The sequence below is a fragment of the Microtus pennsylvanicus genome, chromosome X (assembly GCF_037038515.1).
Source record: "Microtus pennsylvanicus isolate mMicPen1 chromosome X, mMicPen1.hap1, whole genome shotgun sequence".
Lineage (NCBI taxonomy): Eukaryota > Metazoa > Chordata > Mammalia > Rodentia > Cricetidae > Microtus > Microtus pennsylvanicus.
In genome coordinates, this window is record NC_134601.1 from 10,457,551 (window position 1) to 10,481,602 (window position 24,052).

The following is a 24,052-nucleotide window of genomic DNA, read 5'->3' on the forward strand; positions in this document are numbered from 1 at the left end:
ATAGCATAATAGATTATATTGTTATATATTATATTATATAGGTATATTATTATATTATAGGTACCTACCTATAGGAATGTGTGAATACCCGAGAAACCAGAAAACCTTAAATTGAGATCTTACTTGAAGAACAAGACCTTTTCCCTGGAGAAAATAAGGGAATGGACATCACAGGGAATAGAGAACAAAATCATAGAGTCAAAAATATTTTATGATCAAGGAATATAAATGAATGACTATAAATTTTATCAAGGTTGATGCAATAGCAACACTAATGGGACTAGAAAAGGTAGATGAAATTGCTCAGATCAGGAGAAGAACAAAATCTTGCCTATAGTTGTATTTGTGGCTATGGAAGGTTAACTTTATATTAAGGTAGATGTCCATGGAGGGTTTATTAACAAGGAGTAATATGATAAGATTTATGTCTTGGAAAATATCCCAGGAGAAGTTCTCATATTAGTGAGTTTACCATGGAAGAATAATCATCCTCATCATTTTTTTTTCTGGAGTTGAAAGTTTATTTTTCCTATTTATTCCAAATAAAGCAATTATCTTCATTAAAATATTTGTGCTTTATTGAATCATCCTAAGACCTTAAAATCAAATCATGAGGCATCTCAGAGAAGAAATTAAGTTTCATACTACACAATAAAGTATTCCTTAGTTTCCAGTGGATTTCAAATTTGTAGGAATCAATAAAAACATAAATTTAAAATATAAATTACATACAACCTTCCCTGCTTGTTATCTCCTTCTCTAAGAGAAATATTATATATATATATATATATATATATATATATATATATATATATATATATATATATAAGATTGACCTGTTAAGGTAGCTGATATGTTCTTCAAATTATACAAACCTGAATCTTGTAAAACAGAATATCATATAGTTCAAATAATATTTGATTTTTTTTAATTATACCCTATGTTTCTATTGTAGCATAGCAACTGTAATCATCCTATATCTGTAGGAAGGCTGAGAATCTCATCAACCTTCAGCTGAGTAATAGAAACATTTTATTTCTATAGCATAACTCTCACACATATTAACTTTGTAGAAAGTAAATCCACCTTAGGTTACTGAGGCCTTCTCTTGTCAATTAAACCAAGCTAATTTCTGCCACAGTAACAAAAAATCAAAAGCTTGCATGGTTTAACATGAGATAAAAAAATATTAGTACTTATTCTAGCTATCGCTCTATTTCATGTTGGCTGAGAGCTCTTGTCATAGTCATTAATTTTCCAGGATTCTGATGGAGCAGTCAGTACTTGAAAAGCTGTTGTCCACATTGCCAAAGGGAGAAGATGTCTCAAGAGCCACACCATAGCATTTAAATTCAACAGAAATGGTTGAAGTTTCACTCATAATTATTGAAACCAATAAGTACATTTCCATCTCCATACAGAGGTCAGAAAGAGTTCATAATAAAAATGACACTATCATGTAAAAAATTCTTCTGTTTTCCAATTACATAAATGGGGAAGTAGGGGAACTGAGACAGCTTAAAGAAAGAGCACGCAATTGATTATATACTACTGAGTGATGGCCAGATTGAAAACTGAAAAAGTGGTTTCTGATATGAACAATTATTCTTCCTTCAGCTCATGTATACTGTGTGAAGTAATGTATAATTATTACTCTGCTTTTTGTCTGTTTTATGGTTGTTACTTTTAAATTTCTTGTGTCAGATTACACTGCTTTGGCTCTACAATTTAATATCCTTTTATATTTCTGGTTAATTTTCATATTGTATGTAAGAGGGTACACTTAGTAAATTGTTTTAAAAGATAGGATAGATGTAAATGTAGTGGCAGGTTACTGTACATACCCCGTGATTATTCATTTCTACAGTTTGAAATGATTGGTTGAGTTTATTTGATCTTGTATGCAATAGATTGCTTGTCAATCGCAGAAATTTCCCTTTGCAATGAAACTGAACTGCTCAATATCTCTGAACATAATTCTTTTTCCTAAAATCTACCTTTTCAGAAGGAAATCATTAACATTTCTTTACTTCTAGAGCAAATGGGGGCAATGTCAATTTCTCATAGTTTTGTATTTATGGTGTGGGAGGTCCTTCTGTCTATGTGTCACTTTTATTGGTTAATTAATAAACAACTGCTTTGAGCCTATGGCAGGGAAGAACAGAACTAGGTGGGAAAAGTTTGGCTGTATGCTGGGAAAAGAAGGGGGGAGTCAAAGAGATGCCATATTGCTGCCAGTGTGAACTCTGGCTATGGAGTATTTGAATGGCATTAATGGGCTCGGGTGTTTGTGTTCCCACTTGGGGTAGGGAGGAAAGTAGCTGAACCCATGCCCATGTCTCAGTGCTCTCCACATGGGAAGGTGGCAGGATCAGGCCTACTAGGCATGTACAGGCATGAGAACATGGCGAATTCCTGTTGCCATACACAGAGATATTTCAAGGCTGCTCAATGCTTTACATGGCAGATTTATCTATTACTCAGATTTTAAAAAGAGGGGGAGTATTGCTGCATGCTCATTCTCAGAGTTAAAGTACTGAGCAGTTCCTACCTGGTAGCCCCAGAGCTGGCAGTAATGGTACCACCATTTTAAAAGTGGAGAGAAACAGAGTCAGCATCCAGGGCAGCTGCAACCAAGCTGCTTACCATTTTACAAATGCTCCTAGACAGGAAAGAATTACAGATATGGAATAAAGACAAATTCAGATGGAAAAGAACTCTAACTGGGTCACAGTGTTGGATAAATGTATGTAGCCTTGGGAGAGAGAAGAAAAAGAGTATAGAGAATTATAAAAAGAAGTAAATGTTTTTTTAAAAAAATAGAACAAAGTCTTTAAAGAAACAGAATACAGACAGTCATAGATTAAAGGAGTAAATAAAAATAAGTCATGTAAAGATGGAAAATTCACAGAGAGTCTGGATTATGTATATTATTGTGTTATCTTTGAATTTTTTGTCTGTGAAAGAGCTAAGTTCAGAGAGACATTTCATTTTATGGGCTGCTAAGCTAAACCAACATGTATATTATAGAGGTATCACGAGTTCCAAATTTGTGTCTAAGTATATGCTGCTTTGGAAAAAAAGATTCTTCTCTTGTTTTCACAGAGGATGAGAACTTATGGATTGCTTCCAGACTGGTATGGTTTGATGGAACAAGACCCCCCCCCCTTAAAGGTTACTGAGAATACCTTCAAAAATTACTTTGCCCAACTGCTGACTGAGGTGATCCTAGCACACAGGATACACCATAAAATACCTGATTTACAATGCTCCAAACATCAGGAAGCAGTATGGACAGAATTATGCTCTATTCCCAAATATTGTTTGTAAATGTTTCTTTACGTTTATAGGGGGATATGCTATAGATATTTGCTTTGGTATGGATGTTGATTTATTAATACACATTTAAGGTCAATTTTGATATACTATATATATATATATATATATATATATATATATATATATATATATTTCTGTTCTTGATTAAGGTATTGTGATTGTGTAGCTCATTTAAAAATGTAATGTATAATTTAAAAATATAGGTTAATAGAGAGTCATCTATAATAGTCAAGCTTGTACTCATGTTAGTTAGATTTTGTAAATGTATAGAGATATATTTCAGTTAGATAGGCATTTTTCAAATCTTTGAGAGATCTTCAGAATATGGCATTTAAAATGTTTAAGAACTTAAGACTTTTCATGACAGTGAGCTATGTCTCCTCCTGGCGGCACCAAGTTACTTCAAGAGGAAGATGGGCATTGAAGAGGCTCCTTATGGAGTTTGCTAGCCATTTGGGCAAGAAACTGCCCTTGCCCAGACTGCTTAACTGAACATCCAAAAGACCCACAGAGCAATGACTGCTGAACTTGCTTAAACATGAGGCAGTCCTTTGGGTTCCTGCTTCATGAAAAACTCTGCCAGACATTTCTGCAAGACACAGAAGAAAGTGACTGACAAACTGCCAATATAGGCAGAAATGTCTTTGAAATTTCCTGCTTTGTGAAAATGTCTGCTGGATACTATGGGCCTGTGGGTTGAAGATGGAAGTCCCAATGATACACAAGAACTTTATATGATGGTCCAGGCACTGAGATGTCTCTGTCAATTCTAGGGTTTTGGAAGTTGCTTACAATGTACTTCCTGTTTACTTAGGTAATATTATTTCCTTCTGGAGTCTTTGATGGAGAGGAAGAATTTATAGTTATATTTATAGTATTCCTTAGTTATGATAAAAGATGAAGTAGATATAAATATTGTAACTGTAATTCTTGTTTGGTATCTGATTTGTTATATGTAATTTTACTACTAAAGTTAAAGCCTTCCTTTTCGTTTAAACAGAATTGGTGTGGGACATCCTTCTGTCTATGTGTTGATTTTATTGGTTAATGAATAAAGAGTTGCTTTGAGCTTATGGAAGGGAAGAACAGAATTAGGTGGGGAAAGCTCAGCTGTATACTGGGAAAAGAAGGGTGGAATCAGAGAGACACCATAGATCTGCTGCCGAAGATAGACATGCTGAAACTTTGCTGATAGGCCACGACCTCGTGGTGATATACAGATTAATAGAAAAGGGTTAAATTAATATATAATTTAGCCAATAAGAAGCTGGAGCTAATGGCACAAGCAGTGATTTAATTATTACAGTTTATATGTGATTATTTCGGTTCTGGGTAGCCCAGACAAACAAGAGCTCAACCAACATGTTTATCCAATATTGCAATGTGATTTCAGTTGATGTAATAATTACTTTAAAAGCAATTTCTTATCTAATATATCCTATACTATAAAATGGTCATATTTTCACTCTATATAAGTAAAAGTATAAGATTCAAGTAGATAATAAATATTAAGGGTACGAAATCAACTATTTTTCCTTTTTATTTATTTATTTTTTAAAATTATCTTTTCTCACTTTGCATATCAGCTCCAGTTCCCACTCCCTCCCCTCCTCCAGATCCCTCCACCTTCCTCACAACCCACCTCCATCTACTCCTCAGAGAGGATAAGGCTTCCCAAGGGAAGTCAAGAAATCTAGCACATTGCCTTAAGAGAGGACCAACGCCCTTCCTATTATATCTAGGCTGAGCAAGTATCCCTCCAAAGAAAATGAGTTCCAAAAAGCCAGTACAAGCAGTAAGGATAAATCCTGGTCTCACTACAGTGGCCCAACAGTCTGCCCCACCCTTACAGCTGTCACCCACATTGAGAAGGTCTAGTTTGGTCCTATGCTGGTTCCCTTGCTGTCAGGCCAGAGTTGTTTGGCTCCCATTAAGCTATTTCAGTGGGTTTTCCCCATCATGGTCTTGGCCTCTGTGTTCTCGTATTCTCATTCCTCCTACTCTTTGGACTTTGGGAGGTCAACCCAGGACTCTGCTGTGGAACTCTACCTCTGATTCTATTGACCACCGGGAAGCTAAATAACAAGGAGAACTCTAAGAGAAATATATATATAGATCGCCTGGGAAGGAGAAATAGACAAGATTTGCTTAATATTATATTTGAACAGGCAGTAGAAACAAACAGTACACAGCAAATTTGAGATTGACCACTACAAATATGCAACCTGAAGAACATAAAGAAAATATAATACAGCTAGAAAGAAATTTGAGACACCTTTAAATACAATAGTTAATATAGAATAATAGTATCATATACAGAAATGTTATTGGATGAATTAAAAGACAATAAAATCATATCTAATAAATTAAGCTCAAAAATTACAACTATGATAAACAGCTCCATACACAGACAGACATATGGGAAACAGAAAGATTAATGTCAAAAATTGAGATTAGATATAATAATAGATAATGAATCATACAGTAGAAGGAATCCTAATCACAATATGAAATACATTATTATCCACAGAAGAATCCAGATGGGTGGTGTGGTGCTCAGAATAGTAAAAGAAAAGTTATTTATCAACTAGAAATCATAAAAAAATCCATAGTGAAGGTATAATAAAAACATTCTAATGTTAATAAAAACAAATGTAAATAAGTTTGCTTGCATGGAAAATTTTTGCTAAAAGGCAAAAAACAAATTTTGCATGAAATCAGTTTATAAAAATATACGATACTAGAAAATATTAAAATGTTATGATGTTGGGCTGACAAGATGGCTCAACAAGGAAAACAACATTTTGTTGTAAGAGATCACTTATTGCCCTTTTCGTCAAGATGGCGCCGAAAGCGAAGAAGGAAGCTCCTGCCCCTCCCAAAGCCGAAGCTAAAGCGAAGGCCTTGAAAGCCAAGAAGGCAGTGCTGAAAGGCGTCCACAGCCACAAAAAGAAGAAGATCCGCACATCGCCCACCTTTCGGCGTCCCAAGACCCTGCGGCTACGAAGGCAGCCTAAATACCCCCGGAAGAGCGCGCCTAGGAGGAACAAGCTTGACCACTATGCCATCATCAAATTCCCCCTGACCACCGAGTCAGCCATGAAGAAGATAGAAGACAACAACACACTTGTGTTCATTGTGGACGTCAAGGCCAACAAGCACCAGATCAAACAGGCTGTGAAGAAACTCTATGACATCGATGTGGCCAAAGTCAACACCCTCATAAGGCCCGACGGAGAGAAGAAGGCGTATGTTCGGTTGGCTCCTGATTATGATGCTCTGGATGTTGCCAACAAGATTGGAATCATCTAAACTGAGCCCAGCCGGCTAATTCTAAATATAGACTTTTTCACCATAAAAAAAAAAAAAAAAAAAAAAAAAAAAGAGATCACTTATTCATTTCCTGACCATCCAGACTCCCGAAATAATTACACAGAAACTAAATATTCTTATCTGGTGGATAACTCGAACCCAAATGAATGTGGGAAAATAAAACACCTCTATAATGTGATCCTCTGACCTCCATATGCATTAGGTAGCATATGCTACCCTCATCACAATTCTAACTTTTTAATTTTTTCCTTTCTTCTATACATAAAATTGTATGAATATAGTCATGTATTGCTATCTTACAGTTGTTTGTAATATACATATATGCATATTTTGGAATAATAGATGCAATCTAATTTATGATAATATAAAGGAACTGAATAATAGCAAAGAAAATTATTTCAGATAGTGAGATGAATTCACAGAAATTATTGAAGAGAAATAATTATATCCCTTTGGTCTCTTTCAGTTGTCTTATACCTCTAGCAAAGTCTCCAAGGTATATTGGAGGTATATTGAAGAGGAATGGAGAAAGTGGTCAACCTTGTCTTGTTCCTGATTTTAGCAGAATTGCTTTGGTTTTTTTTCTCATTCAAGTTGATGTTGGTTTGGGTTTGATGCAAACTGCCTTTATTTAGGATTCCTTCTACTTTATGATTCATTATCTATTATTATACCTAATCTCAATTTTTGACATTAATCTTTCTGTTTCCAATGTGTCTGTCTATGTATGGAGCTATCTGTTTATCATAGTTGGAATTTTTGAGTTTGATGTATTAGATATGATTTTATTGTCTTTTAATTCATCCAATAAACTTGTTGTAGTATGGCCCATGTATATCTAAAGTTTCCAGGATTTTTCTCATATAAGGGTATTGGATTTGATTATCTAATTATCTAATGAGATAATTATGTGGTTTCTATAATTCAGTTTTTTTATATGGTGGATTACATTTTTTTTTGTATATTGAAACATCCTTGAATTTTTAGATGAAGCTCACTTGATCATGGTAGATATTATTTTAGTATTCTTTTGGATTTGATTTGCAAGTATTTTATTGAGAATTTTTGCATGATCATAAGTGAAATCAGTCTGTAATTCTTTTTGTTGGGTCTTAATATGATTTGGCTATCAGGATAACTGGCCTCATTAAACAAATTAAGCAATGTTCCCTCTCTATTTTTTGGAGTAATTTGAGTATTAGCATTAAATTATCTTTGAAAGTCTGGTCAAATTCTGCAATGAAACTATCTGGCTTTGGACTTTTTTTGGTTGGAAGATTTTAATTATACTGTCTATTTCACTAGAAGATTTTTTTTCAAATGTTTATCTGATCTTGATTTAACATTGATCTGGGGTATATATCAAGAAAATCATCCATTTCTTTTACATTTTCCACTTTGGGCAAGTATAAGATTTTGAAGTATATCCTTAGAATTCTCTGAATTTTCTCAGTATTTATAGTTATGCCCCCTGTTTTTCTCTAATTTTGTTAATTTGTATATTCTCTCTTGGACCTTTAGATAATTTGGATAAGGGTTTGTCAATCTTACTGATTTTCTCAAAGAACCAACTTCGTTTCATTGGTTCTTTATGTTGTTTTTGCAGGTTTGGTTTCTAATTTATTGATTTCCCAAGTTTGATCAGCTCTTGCTGTCTACTCCTTTTGGTCTAATTTCTTCTTTTTCCAGTGTTTTAAGATATGCTATGAAATTATTACTATAAAATATCTCCAGTTTTTTTGATGTACTTAGTTCTGTGAACTTGCCTCTTAGAACCAAATTCCTTATGTACAATAATCTGAATATATTGTGTATTCTTTTTCACTCAATTCTAGAAATTCTAGAATTAATTTCTTAATTTCTGTACATCCATTTTTCTTCAGTACTGAGTTGCTAAGTTCTCATAAGTTTGTATATTTTCTGATGTTTCTCTTGTTGACATCCAGGTTTAATCTGTAGTGGTCTGATAGAATGAAGTGTTTTATTTTAATTTCTTGTATTAGTGGAAGCTTGCTTTGTGTAAGAGTATGTAGTCGATTTTGGAGTAATTTCCATGAGGTGCTGCACATTTACTTAGTATATATTTGTTCATTCTTTTACCATGAGATGATGTCAGTCATTGATTTTAAGGCATTTTGCATGGATGCCGAAGGATGGATCCTGTATTTAATCTATTCTGTTGGAGGGTTTTTTTTTAATTTGGAATATCATTTACATGAAGAGATAAAAATGAATAATGTTTGTTGATTACTGGTATTTTGTTATGGGGTGATGATGGTGGCAGTGGTGGTTTGTGTGTGTGTGTGTTCCTTTGAATTTCATTGGTCTGAGATTACTTATTTCTTATCTTTTGTTGGATGTGGTTACCCACTGTAGATTGGAGTTCACCTTCTAGTTTCTTCTACAGAGCTGGATTTATAAATAAACATTGCTTAAATTTGGTTTTATCATGGAACACCTTATTTTATCCATCAATTGTGATTGAATTTTTTTTCTGGAAATAATAGTCTGACCTGACATCTGTGGTTTATTACAGTTTGTAGAACATTGATCTAGGCCCTTCTAACTTTTTGGAAAAAAAATTGGGTGTTAGTCTAATAGAAAGACTTTTATATGTTACTTGATCTTTTTTACCTTGAAACTTGTAAGATTATTTCTTTGTTCTGTATATTTATGGTCTTGATTATTATGTGCTTAGAGGAATTTCTTTTATGGTCTAGTCTGTTTGATGTTCTGTATGTTTCTTGTACTTTGACAGGCGTCTCATTTTTTTTTAAGTTAGGTAAATTTTCTTCTGTGATTTAGTTGAAAATATTTCTGTGCCTATGGTTTGGGTTTCTTCTCCTTTCTTTATTCCAATTATTTCTATATGGGGTCTTTACACCATATCCCAGAATTCTTGGATCTTTCCAGCCAGAGCTATTTCAGATTTAACATTGTCTTACACCAAGGTATTCATTTCTTTTATTGTGTCTTCAATACCTGAGTATTTTCCCATCTCTTTTACTATGTTTGTAAGTTTTGTTCTGAGGTTTGTACTCCAGTTTTTTTTTTCATTTATCATTATCATTATTTTATTTCAAGAGTTCCTTTAGTTTGGGATTTTTTATTGATTTTATTGCTTCTTTAAGGTCTTGAACTGTTTATTTTCTACAATTATTTGTTTGTGGTTTTATAGATGCCTTTAAAGGATTTTATTTTAAGGATATGTATCATATTCATAAAGTCTATATTAAATCTTTGCCTTGGACTTCAGCTATGCTGCAATACTCAGAGCCAACTGTGGTAGAGTTGATGCCCTATAGTGAATGTGTTTTGTCTTGGCTGTTATTCTTTTTTGCTGGAGTCTAGGCATCTAAGTTTGTAAAGATTCTACATGCTGATGTCTGGTCATCTTTTTGTTGAGTGGGTACTTCGTTCTTTGTATTCTATTGGCTCTTCTGGTTATGAGATAAGTGTGGTGGTTGTGTGTTGCCTAGTGGGAATTTTATTCTGTGATCCTTTTATATGTGGCCACTGGGGGTTCTGTATAAAAATATGCTCTGACATATTGGGAGATAACACTCAAGAATAAAATTGGGTTAACCTGTACTTTCCACTTTCTCTTCTATAAGGTTCAGTGTGGCTGACTTTACATAGGCACAAGAGACCACTGCCTAAATATAACCCCAGGAGCATAGACACTGAGAGAATCAATTAATAAATGGGACATCCTGAAACTGAAAAGCAAAGGACACAGTCAATAAGACAAAATGACAGCCTACAGAATTGGAAAAGACCTTCACTAACCCCACATCAGATAGAGGTCTGATCTCCAAAATATACAAAGAACTCATTGATCATCAAAAGAACAAATAACCCAATAAAAAATGGAGTACAGACCTAAACAGAGAACTCTCAACAGAAGAATCTAAAATGGCTGAAAGACACTTAAGGAAAAGTTCAACATTCTTAGTCATCAGAGAAATGCAAATCAAAACAACACTGAGATTCCATCTTACACCTGTAACAATGGCCAAGATAAAAAAACACTAGTGACAATGTATGCTGAAGATGTTTTGGGGTGAAGGGAATACTTCTGCATTGCTGGTGGGAATGCAGGCTGGTACAGCCCATTTTGGTGTTAGTGTAGCAATTTCTCAGAAAATTAGGAAACAACCTTCCTCAAGACCCAGTAATACCACTTTTGAGTATATACCTAAAGAATGCTCAATTGTGCCACAAGGACATGTGATCAACTATGTTCATAGCCGGAAACTATGTCATAGCCAGAAACTGGAAACAACCTAAATGCCCCTCAACCAAAATGTGGCACATTTATACAATGGAGTACTACACAGCAGAAAAATAATGACATCTTGAATTTTGCAGGAAAAATGATGAAGCTAGAAAACATTATTTTGAGTGAGGTAATCCAGATCCAGAAAGACAATTATCACATGTACTCACTCATAAGTGATTTTTAAACATAAAACAAAGAAAACCAGTCCTTGAATCACAGTCCCAGAGAACCTAAACAACAATGAGGACCCTAAGAAAAACATACATAGATCTAATCTACAATATCTCCTGAGTAAACTGGAAGCATGGGGACCTTGGAAGAGGCTTAAAAGGGAGGGGAGAGGTTGGGTGGGGAGCAAAGATAAATGTAGAGCTCAATAAAAATTTTAAAAAAGAATACAATTGGGCTTGGATGGGTTGACAGTGCTCATAGAAAGGAGGAAATTGGGGTGTTCCACCAGGATCTGCTTACTCTCCTGAGGATGAGGCCAGAAGACTACCACAAAAGGTAATCTTCCACAAAGTTGGTGATGAGACTGGGATATTGGATATGGAGGAGAGGATGAAAATTGGAGATCTAAAGCTGACCTCCTGCTTTGCTGGCCTACCTGTTTTTCTTTTAGACTTGAATGGAGAGCTTCCAGAGAAAGTCTACTGGATTTGGGGGCTGTCATGACAGCATAAGTGAGGGCAATGTTAGAGGAAATCTGTGTGATCTGCTGTAGTTGGGGACAGAAAGGGAGTAGAGGCCACAACAGGGGTATGCTACAGAGATGGGAATGAGCCTCAGAGATTTGATTAGAAGGAGAGGAGGGAATGATGATCATCTGCAGTTAGACTACCTGCTTTGCTATTCTGAGTTGTCTGTGAGATACCAGGAAATCCCTGCTGGAGTTGGAAATTGGCATAAGGTCAGGGGAAGAAAGTATGAAGTGGAAGATCTGTTTGTTTAACTGAATATGGGGGTTAGAGCAGTAGGTGAGGCTGCAACAGGTATTCTGCTCTAAATCTGGGGGTGCAAAAAGTGGGATTGGGTTTGGAAGAGAAGAGGGAGAGATGAAAATTAGTTAGTCTAGTTTATTCCCTGGCCTTAAATGTTATGTTATTCCCAGAGAAATTCTACTAATGTTGGAGCCTAAGATAATAGGATGAGTGTGTGGGGAAGAAAAAATAGAGGAGAAAATCTCTAAGATCTATTGCAGATGGGGGTCAAAGATAAAGAACAATACCATAGTAAGCATTCTGCTACAGAGCTGAGGGTGAGACTAGGGATTTGGACATGAAGGAATGGAGGGAGAAGTGAAGATCTGCAATTAACTCGTTTGCCCTGAGTGGCTTGTGGATTCCCAGGGAATTCTTTCTGTAACTGAGTTCTGAGATAGTCATAAAGGGGGAATGGTGACATGGAATTCCCCTCTGTATGCTGTGGATACCATTAGTTAGTACAGTAACTGTCTTAGGGGGTGTACAGGGCAGAATAGAGGTCGGTGAAGAAAACTAAATAAATTCTGGGAGAAAGAAGACAGAGTCATGAAATGCTAGTTAGCCTTGCCAGAGACTGATGCTGGAGACAGAACTTTACCCAGTAAACCACAGCCTCATGGTGATACACAGATTAATGGAGATGGGTTAATTTGAGATATGAGTTAGCCAGAAATACACCTAAGCTATTGGCCAAACAGTATTACAAATGATATGGTTTCTGTGTGATTATTTCAGGGCTGAGCAGCCTGAACAACAAACAAGTGGCCTCCTACAACAGGATAAAAGTTTGGACAGGAAGATCTGTGTAATCCCTTAGATAGGGGGTGGAGGGAAGCTACAGCAGATGGCTTGCTGCAGAGCTGGGAAGAGACTGGGGAATGGGATTTGGAGGAATGCAGGTAGAAGAAAAGATCTGCAGTTATCCTTCTGCTTTCCCTGGACAGAGTGCAATAGCCAATATTTTTATTAATAATATAATCAAAGAGATATTTTGTACTCCCGTTATTTTTCTTTTCTATTTTTCAATATAGGGTTTCTCTGTGTATCCTATATAGAATTTCTCTGTGTATCCTTGACTGCTGGCTATTCTGGACCTGACTCTGTAGAACAGGCTGGCCTTGCACTCAGAGATATGCCTGCCTCTTCCTCCCCAGTGGTGGGATTAAAGGCATGTGCCACCACTGTCTAGTTGTGTTTTTGACTTTTCAAGAAAGGGTCTTGCTATATAGCTCTTGGTGTCTTGGAATTCACTATGTAGACCAGGTTGGCCTCAAACTCACAGAGATCTGCCTTCATCTGCCTGCCAAATTCTGGGATTAAATATTGCATCAGCCTTGTACTCACCTATTTATTGTAACATTATTCGCAATAGCCAAGCTATGGTATCAGCTAAAGTACCTATCAATAAGTTACTAGATAAAGAAAATGTGTCATATATACACCATGATACACAATCTTACATAATCAAAAAAGTATTGAAATATTTCACCTGTTGGGAAATACAAGGAATTAGACATCATTCTGCAAAGCAAAATACAGGAAATGTTCATTTGTGGAAAGAATATGTCAGTATCATAGAAGAATATAATAGCATAATTGAAATATATAAAAGGGTGGGATAGAATAAATAAAATGAAAAGCACAAAACACAATTTTATAGGAGTGCTATTCAATTGGAAATAGAGAGACTATTCATAAAGGTGATATAATTATGTTTGTTAAAAAATACATGTGTATCTGTTTAAGGGGGTATCAAGAATTTATTAAGATAAAAAAGGTGGGAAATACACTCAGAAATATAGAATATAGTAAATCCAGTTGCAGAGTCCATGAAAAGCCTGGAACTGATCACAAGCAGCTTCAAGCCATCTGACCCAGTCTTCATCACCCAAAAGAGCATGACTTCCTCCCTCCTTCCTTATAAGAGGTCACATAGGCAGACAAGAAGCATTGTCCAGATAGCTCAAGGTCACAACAGAACAAATACGCAGGGTGTTCAGATAAACAGAAAAGTTTAGAAGTTCCTTTTACATAGAAAATGATCAACATTTGTGGAGATTCAAATATTTATTGGCATGATTTGGTCACTATACATTTTATTTAAGTATGGATCCATCATATTCTACTCCATGCATGTCAATAAATATGTGTCAATGCAAATTAAGAATAAATACATATTGAAGCTTCATTTTTTAGAGTATGGATATCAAACATGTTATTGTTGCTCTCAAGAATTATCTTTACATTTCAGAGGTGTTCTATGTTTTCTCATTGTAGCTCATGGCATGTCTAGGTTTTAAAATATTAACAATACCCCAGTGTTGTAAAACAGTTCTCTCCAAGACAAAACCTCATTAAATTCCCTCATTAAAATTCAAGATGGCTACAAGGAGGAGAAACAATAGGATGCTGGAAAGCAGCTATTCTCACCTTGTGGGTCATGACCAACACAGGGGTTGCATATTACATATCTTACTTATCAAATATTTGCATAACAATTTATAGCAGTAGTGAAATTACACTTATGAAGTAAAAAAGAAATTTTTTTATGACTTGAAGTCAGCACAAGAAGATGACCTTTATGTAAGGATTATAGCATTAGGAAGGCTGGGAACCATGGTGAAGGCAAAGTGAACCCTTTCATACTTCAGGGAAACTCATTAACCTCAGGAAATCCCTAAACTTGACCATTTTTACCCTGGCCTTTAATATTCACACACACACACACACACACACACACACACACACACACTATATATATATATATATATATATATATATATATATATAGTGTTAAAGACACTCTCAGATAAGCTGAGCTGCCTGGAAAAGACTCAGTTCAGGTATTTGAGTTTCCTTTCTACTGCTGTGATAAAATAACATGGTCACGGCAACATAGAGAAGAGAGGTTTTATTTTGTGCTTATGGTTTCAAGATACTGGGGTCAATAGCAACAGAGACAGTAGAACTGGAAAAACGGGTAGAACTGGAAGCTGAGTGCATTCACATCTAAAATCGCTAGCAAGAAGCTAGATAACAATGAGCACACTAAGAGAGACATACATAGATCTAATCTACAAGGGAAGTAGAAAGAGACAAGATCTCCTGAGTAAATTAGGAGTATGTGGAACATGGAGAGGGTTGAAGGGGAGAGGAGGGGAGAAGAGAGGGGAGCAGAGAAAAATGTAGAGCTCAATAAAAATCAATTTTTAAAAAGCTGAGAGTGCAAGCACCTCAGCTTCAAAACCTCAAAGATGGTCCCCAGTAACATGCTTGCTTCAATCAGGTCACACTTCCCAATCCTGCTCAAATGGCCACAAACATGGACTCAAGTATTTTAATATGTGAGAATTTGGTTGGGCATCACATTCAAATTGCTACAACATTGGAGTCACCTGTAAGAATCAGAGGTCATTCAAGCTGCCTGGAAAAAGTTAAGACTAGCTGAACTGCGTGAACAACAACAACAAAAAAAATCAGCTAATCTGCTTAAAAGAGGTTTAGACTGACTGAGTCACTTGGAAAGGACATTGTCTAATCTGTTGGACTGTCTGCAGGTGTGCTCAGGCTTTCAAGCCTTTGTGAGCTCTCACTCATGCTGAGGTGGGCTTCGGTGATGCAGCTCTCTTTCAGTCATTTCTGTTCCTATGTGTGATCCCTCATCCATATTTCTATTAATAACCCCTATAAAACCCATTTGTTTATCAAGTTGGACTTCAGTTTTATCTTGGTAGTAGTGTATTATTGGGTGGAGTATACACCAGTTTGGATTCCCCAGGAATGATGTTACACTGTACTTATGTTGCAAGGAGGAGGCCGCTTGGTTATTCCCATCTGCCAAGACATGAAATAATCACACAGAAATTATATTAATTAAATCACTGCTTGGCCCATTAGCTCTAGCTTCTTAATGGCTCTTATATCTTAGTTTAACCCATTTCTATTAATATGTATATCACCAGTAGGTCATGGCCTACCAGCAAAGTTCTGGCATGTCTCACTCTGGTGGCCGCTCCATAGTCTCTGAATCTGCCCTTATTTCTCCCAGCATTCAGTCCAGTCCTCCCTGCCTACTTAAGTTCTGCCCTATCAACAGGCCAAGGCAGTTTCTTTATTTATTAATGGTAATCACAGCACACAGAGGGGACCCCCACACCAACTTTTCTTTTCTGTTTAAATAAAAAAAAATGTTTTAACTTTAAAATAGTAAAATTACATACAACAAAAAGGTATCAAGCAATAATTACAGTTACAACATTTCTATTTAATTTATTTTTTATCATAACAAAGGAAAACTGTAACAATGACTATTCTTCAACTCCATCAATGACTCCATAATGGTATAATGTTGCCTAAGTAAACAGTAAGTGCATTGTAAGCAACTTCCAAAACTCTAGAATTGACAGAGACATCTTGCTGCTTAGACAGTCACCCAAAGTTCTCTGTAACACTGAGGCATCCATCTTCAGCCTACAGGCTCATAGTATTCATAAGACTTTTTCATGAAGCTGCCAGACAGAAACTTAACAGGAAAATAAGAGAACTAACAGATATAATGAACCAAATGGACTTAACAGACATCTACAAAACATTCCACCCAAACAGAAAAGCGTATACCTTCTTCTCAGCATCTCATGGAACCTTCTCAAAAATTGATCACATAATTGGTAACAAATCAAATATCCATACATACAAAGCAATTGTAGTAACCACCTGTGTACTATCGGATCACCATGGAATAAAGTTAGAATTCAACAATAATTCTAGCCCCAGAAAGCCTACAAACTCATAGAAACTGAACATTCAACTACTGAACCATCCCTGGGTCAAGGAAGAGATAAAGAAAGAAATTAAAGTCTTCCTTGAATTCATTGAAAATAAAGAAACAACAAACTCAAACCTATGGGACACTATGAATGCAGTCCTAAGAGGAATATGTCAATATCATATTATATGTAATTCTCTACTGTCTTGAAGATCTTTTTGTTGTTGTTGTTGTTGTTGTTGTTGCTTTTTTGAGACAAGGTTTCTTGTGGCTTTGGAGCCTGTCCTGGAACTAGCTCTTGTAGACCAGGCGGCCTCAAACGCACAGAGATCCACCTGCCTCTGCCTCCCAAGTGCTAGGATTAAAGTCATGTACCACCACCACCCGGCCTTGAAGAGCTTTTAAAATACTTCAGCAGCTTAGTTACAGCTGCTCTGAATGCTGGCTCCACCTCTCTCCACTTTTAAAATGGTAGAGGCCGTGAGCTGCCAGGTAGGAGCCACAATCAGCTCTCTAACTCTGTAGGTGGGGAGGACTGGACCATGTTTGTCATAGGCATCTGCCAGCGGCCTCCCACAGCTTTTTCTGATGGTATTGGGTTGTCTCATCTCTTTTGTTTACCTATATTTATTGGTTTAATGTCAGTCTTTGCCAAACCTTGTACATATACGTGAAGGATCAGTCCTCCTATTTTTGTCATTTTTAGAGGAGACATTATCTTTAGGATGGGCACTAATTTGTTCCGAGGAGGAGGCCACTTGGTTATTCCCATCTGCCCAGAACCAAAATAATCACACAAAAAATTGTATTAATTAAATCATTGCTTGGCCCATTAGCTCTAGCTTCTTATTGTCTCTTACATCTTAATTTAACTTATTTCTATTAATATGCATATCACCACTATGTAGTGGCTTTTCAGCAAATTTCTGGCATGTCTGACTCTGATTGTGGCTCCATAGCATCTCTCTGGCTCCAACCTTCTTTCTCCCAGCATTCAGTCCAGTCCTCCCCGCCTACCTAAATTCTGCCCTATCAACAGGCCAAGGCAGTTTCTTTATTCATTAATGGTAATTACAGTACACAGAGGGAATTCCCACATCACCCTTACTTAAGAGAATGAAGCCAGAAGAGCATGAATTTGTAGCTAGTTGGAAATATTACATCTCAACACAAATGAATCAATAAATAAATTTTAAAAAAAGAAAGAGCATAAAAGGCTAGGAATGGCTGATTTGGTGTCCTCTTCTGATCTGCAGGCATATATGCAGGCAGTACTCTGTATATATAGTAAATAAATAAACCTTAAAGTAATATTTAAAAAAACATAAAATCATTTACTGAATATAAGACTGTGTTGATAAAATTACAAGGATCTAGAAGAGGTAGCTTTAATGTTCAAATACAATTATTTGTTTATTTTAAATTAATTTTTAATGCATAAAACACTGCCCTGGTTCACAATGCAAATCTTATTAAGAGGCTTACAAGCATGTGTTGCTTTTCCATTTTTATTAATTCTTATTCAGCTTCATTCTCTTATTGTAACTAGTATTGATTTCTTACATTGTATTCTCCCAGAATGTGTGCTCGCCTGCTCTGTATTTAGAGATAGAGTCTCATTATGTCACAGAGGATAGCCTCAAATTCAAGGCAGTACTTTTGTTTTAGTCTTGTCATGATTTCCTTTACAAATTCCAGTTTTATGAGCCAATGGTTTTCTGAACTTATATAGCTGCTAATTGGCTCTATAATTCCATCTCCAAACAGAAGATGATAATATAAATAACATTTATTTTACATGAATGTCAGATTATGTAGAATAGTATGCACAAAATAGCTCTATCAGTACTTATTGTATTCTTTTTTATTTTTAAGATTATGATATAATTATGTCATCTTATTATTATTTTTCTCCCTCAAAAGCATTCCATATATACTTTCTTGCTCTTTCAAATTTATGGCCTGTTTTTCAGTTAATTAGTATTACATGCATACAGAAACACATATATTCACATGTATTTATGTATATTTGTGTATATATATTTATATGTGAATATGTATATGTGTGTATATGTATTTATGTATGTATATGCATACACATATATATTTTTTAATGTGATCGTCTCAGGCTAGACAATGTTTTCAAGGACAATCAAATAACATTTAATAACCAGTTGCTGTGTTCTTCCCAAAGGAAGACTATTTCTCCCACTTTCTTTATTTCTTATTTGTCTATAATTCCTTAGATAGAGTTGAGGCCTTGTGATCTTTTCTCCATATACTTTGGCATGTCAATTTTTGTTGTTCTTGTTCAGCACATGTTCAGACAGTCATGTTCATGAGATTTTATGAGTGTACTAACAGTAATTTCTTTCTTTTTTTTTTTTTTTGGTTTTTCGAGACAGGGTTTCTCTGTGGTTTGGAGCCTGTCCTGGAACTAGCTCTTGTAGACCAGGCTGGTCTCGAACTCACAGAGATCTGCCTGCCTCTGCCTCCCGAGTGCTGGGATTAAAGGCATGTGCCACCACCGCCCGGCCCAGTAATTTCTTAATAATTATTAATTATAAGTTTTTTTAAACTGGAATAACTGGATTTTTCTCAGTATCAAATGATTTAATGTTTGCATGTTTACATGACAAAATACATTATGCCATTAAGCACATTGTGAATACCACTCATAAAATGATGTAGAATAGAAAGATGTTGTGAAAAATCTCCCAAGAAATTCCTTATCTAAATCAAATAAAAACATAACATTCATAGAATGAATTGTAGACCATGTCCTTTCACTAAAAACTAAAACAGTACAACAGATTAAGGAAAGTATGATCTTGCTTACTATAAAAATCAGGAAGGGTCTTGTGGATATAACAATATAATCATTAGTACTTAGGAGGATCTTGTGTTTGGACCTTAAAAAGGAATAGCCTTTGCCTTCATGTGAGAAAATTACTCAGGTAAGTAAGGCATACTGTATATAGAACCATCATATAAGGTACACAGTGTTCATAGTGACACTTTAAACCATAGCATTCTTGGATCTCACCGGGAAATATGCACCTACATAATTGCTTTCTAAGACAAAAAGCCATGATTTAGCACCCCAGTTTTGGAAGAGAGTTTAGATTTGTGGTTGATGAAGCATATTCAAATATGAGCAATATGTTGTCAACCCAGATCTAACCCACTTTGCCATTGTTAACTGGGCCAATTCCCAAAGTAGTGAGCCAGAGGCAAATCTGCTGACCTGCGTGTTACCCGACACCCACTCGAGCACATTAAAGGTTGGGCATCCATTTTCAGAATTCCTAGCTGTGCTGCAGCTCACATAAGAGATGAGAGAAAACTGCAGCCACGGTATTTCTTGGCAAGCTGCTTGGATAAAAATAGAGATCTGCTGAGTAAGTATTTGCTATATCTGCAGACATTTCCCAGCTGGGAAATTAGACTTTTTCATATAATTTCTCTCCTTTTGAATATTTACTTAAATTAGTCCCTCAACCTTATCTCCATAAAACATAATTTTTGGATTGATATTTTTAAAATGCATTTTCTTTATATTTTAAAAATTCTGCATCTATCCAAACTGTTCTGAACTGCAAGTCTTAAAATATTTGCTTTCTGTTTTGAGATATACAAAAATGTTTCCATGTTTCAGTGGAATCTACATAATGAATATTTTTTAAAGAAGAAAGAGAACTTGAGACAAGAACATCAGTACTTAACAAATATATTCTGAAATAATTTGAAATTGGAAAAGAACTAGAGAGATTTTTGAGAACAAGTTTATTTAATTTATTGCATAAACTATTTCTGTGAATATATCATCTAATTAAGCTCTATCTAAACACTCTGTATATTGACTTCCTTTTACTCAAATAATACACCATACTTTGGCCTGTTATCCTTGTGTTGGTGCTAAGGAAATTGAGGTAGAGAAGGATTATATATCTTTTTAAAGACTGGGTAGTTGGTTATTTCCAAAGGAGATTTACATGAATGCAATCTGGATCCAAAGACTATCCTCATAACTAGAATACTAAGGCACATTTTTCTTCAATGGTAGATTAAATAACTGATAAATATTCACATATGAGAAAAAAAACATCCAAATGGGATCACAATCTCAAACTTTTTCTTGTTTTCTAATTCATGACTAAAGCTGCTAATCTTTTTTTTTTTATTGATATGAGGAGAATTTAAAAAAACAAATTTACACCTCCTCTCAGCCTCCCATTTCCCTCCCCCTCCTCCCACTCTTCTCCCCCTCCTCCCACCCCTCTCCCCTTCGCCCAACTCCTCTCCCCCTCCCTCTCCAGTCCAAAGAGCAGTCAGGGTTCCCTGCCCTGTGGTAAGTCCTAGGTCCTCCACCCTCCGTCCATATCTAGGAAGGTGAACATCCAAACTGGCTAGGCTCCCACCAAGCCAGCACATTAAGTAGGATCCAAACCCCATGCCATTGTCCTTGGCGTCTCATCAGCCCTCATTGTTCGCCATGTTCAGAGAGTCCAGTTTTATCCCATGCTTTTTCGGTAACAGTCCAGCTAGCCTTGGTGAGCTCCCAGTAGATCAGCTCCACTGTCTCAGTGGGTGGGTGCACCCCTCGTGGTCCCGACTTCTTTGCTCATGTTCGCCCTCCTTCTGCTCCTCATTGGGACCTTGGGAGCTCAGTCCAGTGCTCCAGTGTGGGTCTCTGTCTCTATCTCCATCCATGACCAGATGAAGGTTCTATGATGATATGCAAGATATTCGTCAGTATTGCTATACGATAGGGTCATTTCAGGTTCCCTATCCTCAGCTGCCCAAGGAACTAACTGGGGACCGCAGCTTGGGCACCTGGGAGCCCCTCTAGGGTCAAGTCTCTTGCCCACCCTAAAGTGGCTCCCTTAACTAAGAATTGTGGTTCCGTGCTCCCCTATCCAACCTTCCTTTATCCCGATCCTCCTGTTTCCCCAAGTCCCCCCTCCTTCCTTTCTACCTTTTCTCTCCCCATCTCCCCTTACCCCCATCCCACCCCACCCCCAAGATCCCAATTTTCTCCCCGGCAATTTTGTCTACTTCCCTTAGCCAAGAGGATAAGTATATGTTTTTCCTTGGGTTCACCTTCTTACTTAGCTTCTTTAGGTTCACCTATTGTAGACTCCATGACCCCTATTTATGGCTAGAAACCAATTATGAGTGAGTACATCCCATGTTCATCATTTTGGGTCTGGGATACCTCACTCAGGATAGTGTTTTCTATTTCCATCCATTTGCATGCAAAATTCGAGAAGTCATTGTTTTTTACCGCAGAGTAGTACTCTAGTGTGTATATATTCCATACTTTCTTCATCCATTCTTCCATTGAAGGGCATCTAGGTTGTTTCCAGGTTCTGGCTATTACAAATAATACTGCTATGAACATAGTTGAACAAATGCTTTTGTCATATGATAGAGCATCTCTTGGGTATATTCCCAAGAGTGGTATGGGTGGGTCCAGGGGTAGGTTGATCCCGAATTTCCTGAGAAACTGAAACACTGATTTCCACAGTGGTTGCACAAGATTGCATTCCCACCAGCAATGGATGAGGGTACCCCTTCCTCCGCAGCCTCTCCAGCAAAGGCTATCCTTGGTGTTTTTGACTTTAGCCATTCTGACAGCTGTAAGATGATATCTCAAAGTTGTTTTGATTTGCATTTCCCTGATTGCTAAGGAAATTGAGCACAACCTTAAGTGTCTTTTGGCCATTTGAACTTCTTCTGTTGAAAATTCTCTCTTCAGTTCAGTGCCCCATTTTTTAATTGGGTTAATTAGCATTTTAAAGTCTAGTTTCTTGAGTTCTCTATATATTTTGGAGGTCAGACCTTTGTCTGTTGCGGGGTATGTGAAGATTTTCTCCCAGTCAGTAGGTTGCCTTTGTCTTAGTGACAGTGTCCTTTGCTTTACAGAAGCTTCTTAGTTTAAGTAGGTCCCATTTATTCAATGTTGCCCTTATTGTCTGTGCTTCTGAGGTTATACCTAAGAAGCGATCACCTGTGCCCATCTGTTGTCGGGTATTTCCCACTTTCTCTTCTATCAGGTTCAGTGTGTTTGGGCTGATATTGAGGTCTTTAATCCATTTGGACTTGAGTTTTGTGCACGGTGATAGGTATGGGTCTATTTTCATTCTTCTACAGGTTGACATCCAGTTGTGCCAGCACCATTTGTTGAGCATGCTTTCTTTCTTCCATTGTATACTTTTAGCTCCTTTATCGAAAATGAGGTGTTCATAGGTTTGTGGGATAAAATCCGGGTCTTCTATACGATTCCATTGGTCGACTTCTCTGTTTTTATGCCAGTACCACCCTGTTTTCATTACTGTAGCTCTGTAATAGAGTTTGAAGTCAGGGATGGTAATGCCTCCAGAAGATCCTTTATTGTATAGGATTGTTTTGGCTATCCTGGGTTTTTTGTTTTTCCATATAAAGTTGATTATTGTCCTCTCCAGATCTGTGAAGAATTTTGATGGGATCTTGATGGGGATTGCATTGAATCTATAAATTGCCTTTGGTAGAATTGCCATTTTTACTATGTTGATCCTCCCAATCCAAGAGCAAGGGATGTCCATCCATTTTTTGGTATCCTCTTCAATTTCTTTCTTCAATGCTTTAAAGTTCTTGTCAAATAGATCTTTCACTTCCTTGGTTAGATTTACCCCAAGATATTTTATACTGTTTGTGGCTATCGTGAATGGAGAAGCTTCTCTGATTTCCCTCTCTGCTTCCATATCCTTTGTGTATAGGAGGGCGACTGATTTTTTGGAGTTGATCTTGTATCCTGCCACATTACTAAAGGTGTTTATCAGCTGTAAAAGTTCTTTGTTGGAGTTTTGGGGGTCGCTTATGTACACTATCATATCATCTGAAAATAACGAAAGTTTAACTTCTTCCTTTCCAATTCGAATCCCCTTGATCCCATTATGTTGTCTTATTGCTATTGCTAGAACTTCAAGCACTATACTGAAGAGGAATGGCAAAAGTGGACAGCCTTGTCGTGTTCCTGAGTTAAGCGGGATGGCTTTGAGTTTCTCTCCGTTTAATTTGATGTTAGCTGTCAGCTTGCTGTATATAGCTTTTATTATATTTAGGTATGACCCTTGTATCCCTAATCTCTCCAATACTTTTATCATAATGGGATTTTGAATTTTGTCAAATGCTTTTTCAGCATCTAATGAAATGATCATATGGTTTTTTTCTTTCAGTTTATTTATATGATGGATTACACTGATAGATTTTCGTATGTTGAACCAGCCCTGCATCTCAGAAATGAAGCCTACTTGATCATAATGGATAATTTTTCAAATGTATTCTTGGATTCGGTTTGCCAGTATT

At 36.4% G+C, this 24,052-nt stretch overlaps 1 protein-coding gene across 1 annotated transcript; it reads left to right on the plus strand.

Annotated features, from left to right (window-relative positions):
* The first annotated feature begins 6,163 nt into the window (after positions 1–6,163).
* On the plus strand, positions 6,164–6,713 carry LOC142840594 (large ribosomal subunit protein uL23). Its single transcript, XM_075957081.1, has one exon. It carries the CDS (start codon positions 6,181–6,183, stop codon positions 6,649–6,651), a length of 471 nt encoding a protein of 156 aa, XP_075813196.1. The 5' UTR covers positions 6,164–6,180; the 3' UTR covers positions 6,652–6,713.
* Positions 6,714–24,052: the final 17,339 nt, after the last annotated feature.

What these genes read in the sequence shown, in the direction of transcription:
- LOC142840594 (XM_075957081.1), top strand. Translation starts at nt 6,181, where the DNA reads ATGGCGCCGAAAGCGAAGAAGGAAGCTCCTGCCCCTCCCAAAGCCGAA.